Source organism: Brassica napus, unplaced genomic scaffold (assembly GCF_020379485.1).
Source record: "Brassica napus cultivar Da-Ae unplaced genomic scaffold, Da-Ae ScsIHWf_407;HRSCAF=632, whole genome shotgun sequence".
NCBI lineage: Eukaryota > Viridiplantae > Streptophyta > Magnoliopsida > Brassicales > Brassicaceae > Brassica > Brassica napus.
The window spans coordinates 26,101-31,004 of NW_026016485.1; the positions used below are offsets into that span (position 1 = coordinate 26,101).

The following is a 4,904-nucleotide window of genomic DNA, read 5'->3' on the forward strand; positions in this document are numbered from 1 at the left end:
TCTCTCTCTTTTCATTGTCTTCCATAAACTCATCTTCGAATTTTTCTCTATAATCTCCATCTTTGCATTTTTTTTCTTCTTTTTTCTCTTCATTTTTTTCTTGTTGTTTATATATCCATTCATATACTATACTATAGAGTCATCAAACATAGAATTATATATTTTTATTCTTTATAATATATAGCTATATTGATTCTTTACGTAATGTATTTTGCACTAAATATTTGGCTTACTAATAAATATGTTCTTTAATATTGTCCACTGCTTAAACTGCATTAAATCCTGTAAATAAATAGTACTATAGAACTCAAATTATTGTCTAACATTACATTTTATGTTTGGAATAATCTATTCTATAAATGTGTTATACATAGAATAGTATATGTTTCTAATTTATGGTAATACACACGTTCACGCACCGTGAAGGACTATAACGTCTGATTATATCTCAAAAAAACATATTTTTCGAGGCATGACTATATTTTTTATTGTCAGGCTTCATATGAATATTGAGCGTGACCTCAACTATCTATTTGACATCCTCCCTCTCCTTCCCCTCCATCCCTCTTTCTCTCTCTCTTTTCATTGTTTTCCATAAACTCTTCCTCGAATTTTTCTCTATAATCTCCATCTTTGCGTTTTTTTTTCTTTTTACTCTTCATTTTTTCTTGCTGTTTATATATCCATTCATATACTATACTATATTGTCATCAAACATAGAATTATCTATTTTTATTCTTTATAATATATAGCTATATTGATTCTTTACGTAATGTATTTTGCACTAAATATTTGGCTTACTAATAAATATGTTCTTTAATATTGTCCACTGTTTAAACTGCATTAAATCCTGTAAATAAATAGTACTATAGAACTCAAATTATTGTCTAACATTACATTTTATGTTTGGAATAATCTATTCTATAAATGTGTTATACATAGAATAGTATATGTTTCTAATGTATGGTAATACACACGTTCACGCGCCGTGAAGGACTATAACGTCTGATTATATCTCAAAAAACATATTTTTCGAGGCATGACTATATTCTTTATTGTCAGGCTTCATATGAATATTGAGCAAATTGACCCATCTCAATAACTCTTTTTTTTTTGGAAGACAAATCTCAATAACTTTCATCAAATAAAAGCAGAGTCTATATCATCTATGACAGCGCGCTAAGGAAAAATGAAACTCTGAACCACGTTTATTTTAAATTGTATTTCACAAAGTTCCTTTTCCTTTTCTATGCGTGATTATAAATTATGTATAATAAGTTTTATATATATATAACAATATGTAAACACCTGCTTTAAGCCCTTTATCAAAAAAAAAATGTAAACACCTGCTTTGAAATATTTTGAAATGCCCCGTTTGATTTAGCTATTTTTAATTAAGCTAAAGTTGGTAGAACTGCTTTATGATCATAATTAGCTAAGTTTGTATTGTCCCAAAGTCCTAAAAGAATCAAGTACTCTCCTGCGCCCAAAAATATATTATTTTCACCACAAAATAATATAGGCTCATGACTGCGGTTTGAGCGGTGCGAGACAAGCGGCTTAACTTCGCTACGATTTTAACAGTTATAAAAACGTATAGATATATGGTATATGTAAAGATTTTTGTTACTGTTAACTGTGGTACGGGGCAGGTCGGTTGTAAACATTAAAAACCATAATATTCAAATACGATTTATTCGTTAAATATTGTCATTTTATACAAATAGAAAAAAAAACTGCCTCCCACTCAGGATATATCATATATGATGTATATAAATACATCCTCCTCTTCTCCATGCCTCATCACCACTCAGACAAGCTATTAAGTAAGAGGTAAAAAAGAAGCGAGGGAGCAGATTATAACTGAGAGAAGAAACGTTTAGTTATTAAGTTATTTAACTTACTATAATCATGGGCTATCTCGACGGGAAATGGGCACCGTTGATCATGATTACCGTGATTAACACGATTAATGGGATGGTTAACGCTTTGATTAAGAAAGTTCTTGATGGAGGCATTAATCACATGGTTATTGCTACCTATCGTTTGGGTATTTCCACCTTATTTCTTCTTCCCATCGCTTATTTTTGGGAACGGTAAGTCTACTGTTTGGCCTCGTTAATTATGTTTTAACATCCAAATTGTAATACTGTAGAATTATTTAAATGCTTAATTATTTATTCAGTTATCCGATTTTATATTTCGTATTGTTTTTTAAACTAAACAAATTCGATTTTATGTCCAATTGTACCGGTCCAAATAAAAGTGTTCGATTTTCATTATTTGGTCAGGAAAACAAGGCCAAAGCTAACTACAAGCATCTCGTGTCAGCATTTCTTCAGTGCCCTTTTTGGGTAAGTTTCAGTTTTAACTTTTAACCCCTTAACTCATTATTTACAATTCAGCATCTCTTTTATTTTGTAAACCTATTAAACAAAAAAAATTCTTTGACAGGGCGAGTTTGATGCAATTTTTTTTCTTGCTTGGGCTCAGTTACACTTCTGCCACGTTGGCAACTGCCTTCTGGGGCACATTGCCTGCCCTCACTTTCATTATGGCCTTAATATTTGGGTACACTCATTAAATATTTCCATCATGTCATCATCATTTCATGTGTAATCTTACACTTTTTTTTTTCAGATTCGAAAAATTAAACATGAAGACAAAAATAGGATACGGTGTCATTCTTGGAGCTATGATAAGCTTAGCAGGAGCTTTAACCCTTACGATGTACCAAGGCATTCCATTATCGAACTCTCATGAACAAGCAACGATTTCAAACATCCATAAAGGAAATGAGAATTGGATCAAAGGCTGTTTTCTTTTATTCACAGGAGTTATACTTTTCAGTTCTTGGATGCTTATACAAGCCAAGATCAACGTGAGTTACCCGTGTCCATATTCGAGTACAGTTATTTTATCGGTCTTTGGGACGCTTCAATGCGCTCTTCTTAGCTTTATCAAGACTAGACATGTGGAAGATTGGATCCTCGGAGACAAACTCACCATCTTCACCGTCATTATAGCGGTATATATACATTCATTATACAAATATAAATCCATGGAACTCACGATAGTCAAACATTAATCTATTGTGTATATATGTGTATAGGGAGTGATTGGACAAGGAATGTGTACGGTGGGAATATCGTGGTGCATCAAACAACGTGGACCTGTCTTTACAGCAGCGTTCAGTCCTGTCACACTTATGTCCGCAACCGTGTTCGATTTCGTGATACTTCATCGTATGATTTATGTTGGAAGGTGAAATAAAATAAGCAAATTAATATTAGTATTACCAATTTCACATTTAAAAAAGAGTAGAGTTAATGTGATTATATTGATCACTATATTTTTTTTCAGCTGATTTTAATACAGAATCTATAAATCTCTATATATCATGTACGTACATGTCACCTATTCAAATTTATGTTTTTATTGTTGCAGCGTTATTGGATCTGTAGTAGTTGTGATCGGTTTATACATATTTTTATGGAGCAAGAGCAAACATATAGATGAGTGTAAGATCGTGACGTTACCTACAAATACGGTGGAAAAAGAAAAGGAAGAGGAAGATCATACAAATGTTAACAAATTAGGCCGTGTTTTGGTTATCCCCATGACACCTTGATCTACTTCCCTAAAGTCTCTTTTTCATTCAATAAGACTGACATGTCCTACGAATCAACTGCGAAGAAGAGAATAATTTTCGCATTCCATTGTTTGTTGGAGTATTTGATCACTTGTGTTGCTATGTTTTGGCTTACATATGATATTCCAATTTGTTTATAAAATAAACAGTATTTAATATGGGCCTAAATGGCTAAACGAATGCTTCATTCTTAATCTTTTTAGATAAACAAAATAAACCAATAAACTTATAGACTAGAACGGCTGAGAGAAAAGGTGTTTTGCGGCAGTAGTTCCACAAGATGTTTTGTGAACATAAATTATGACCAAAACTGGAGGACATGTAAGTGAATGGAGCAAATGCAGTTGCTGGAACAAATAAGATTGGAATAGGAAGAAACTGATGTCAAAGAACTAAATCATAAAGAAATTTATTTTAAAGAAAAATTGAAGATGTTCACATCGAAAAGCCTAAAGGATCGACTTGATCCGGTAAGTGGAATTAAGGTTTGAGTGCCTTTTGGTGGTTTTAGCAGTTCCAAGAAGATAAAGTATGGATAACTTTTTTTTTTTTTCAAAGATAGTGTTACTCTATGTTTCCAATGCAATTTTACGCATTAAATGCACTTTTTACCTTTTTGAATAACCATTAGACTTTTATTTAAATCAGTTTCATTTATTTAATCTTACATTAAATAAAAACATAGTAGTATATATTTTACAATTTTTTTAATCTGCATGAAACATGTCGTGATAACATTTTTTGCGAAAGAGAGAGAGTAATGTTTACTCTGTTTAGTAAATTAGCGAGCTGAGAGATGTCATGGCTTTCTCTATTCTTGCTTAGATTTGAAATCACCACGTAGATGTTAACGATCATATACTTCATTTGTTGGAAAAAAAATTTTGTTGTTGTTTTCACGCATGTTAAATAAACATATTAAATTTATGACATGAATATATAATGTCGTGTGATTAACATATTGAACTAAGTAATTAATTCAATTATTTTTCTTAAAATTCATAATTTTATTAAATAATAAACAGAGAAATACCCAAGGATAACACTAAAAAAGTTTTGGTCATAAATATAGACTCTAAAAATTAAAATTATCAAAAAATTCTATTAAAGAAGTAAATATACATTTATACCCTAGGGTAAACTAATCCAAACCTTATGGTTTAGAGTTAAGGGGTGGGGATTTATGATTGAAGTTTAAAATTTTATAAATAAAAAATTAAAATTAAAAATTTTAAAATAGTTTCAAAAAGTA

At 30.9% G+C, this 4,904-nt stretch overlaps 1 protein-coding gene across 1 annotated transcript; it reads left to right on the forward strand.

The window, feature by feature from the left end:
* Nucleotides 1-696: 696 nt before the first annotated feature.
* LOC125603835 (WAT1-related protein At4g01450-like) lies at nucleotides 697-4,679 on the forward strand. Its single transcript, XM_048774584.1, has 6 exons — nucleotides 697-2,096; nucleotides 2,292-2,354; nucleotides 2,455-2,571; nucleotides 2,641-3,028; nucleotides 3,113-3,264; nucleotides 3,448-4,679. Exons 1-6 carry the CDS (start codon nucleotides 1,912-1,914, stop codon nucleotides 3,629-3,631), a joined length of 1,089 nt encoding a protein of 362 aa, XP_048630541.1. The 5' UTR covers nucleotides 697-1,911; the 3' UTR covers nucleotides 3,632-4,679.
* Nucleotides 4,680-4,904: the final 225 nt, after the last annotated feature.

Coding starts and splice junctions, on each gene's coding strand:
- LOC125603835 (XM_048774584.1), top strand. CDS start 1,912: ATGGGCTATCTCGACGGGAAATGGGCACCGTTGATCATGATTACCGTG. Junction 2,355..2,454: donor TTCTTCAGTGCCCTTTTTGG/GTAAGTTTCAGT, acceptor ATTCTTTGACAG/GGCGAGTTTGATGCAATTTT. Junction 2,572..2,640: donor ATTATGGCCTTAATATTTGG/GTACACTCATTA, acceptor TTTTTTTTTCAG/ATTCGAAAAATTAAACATGA.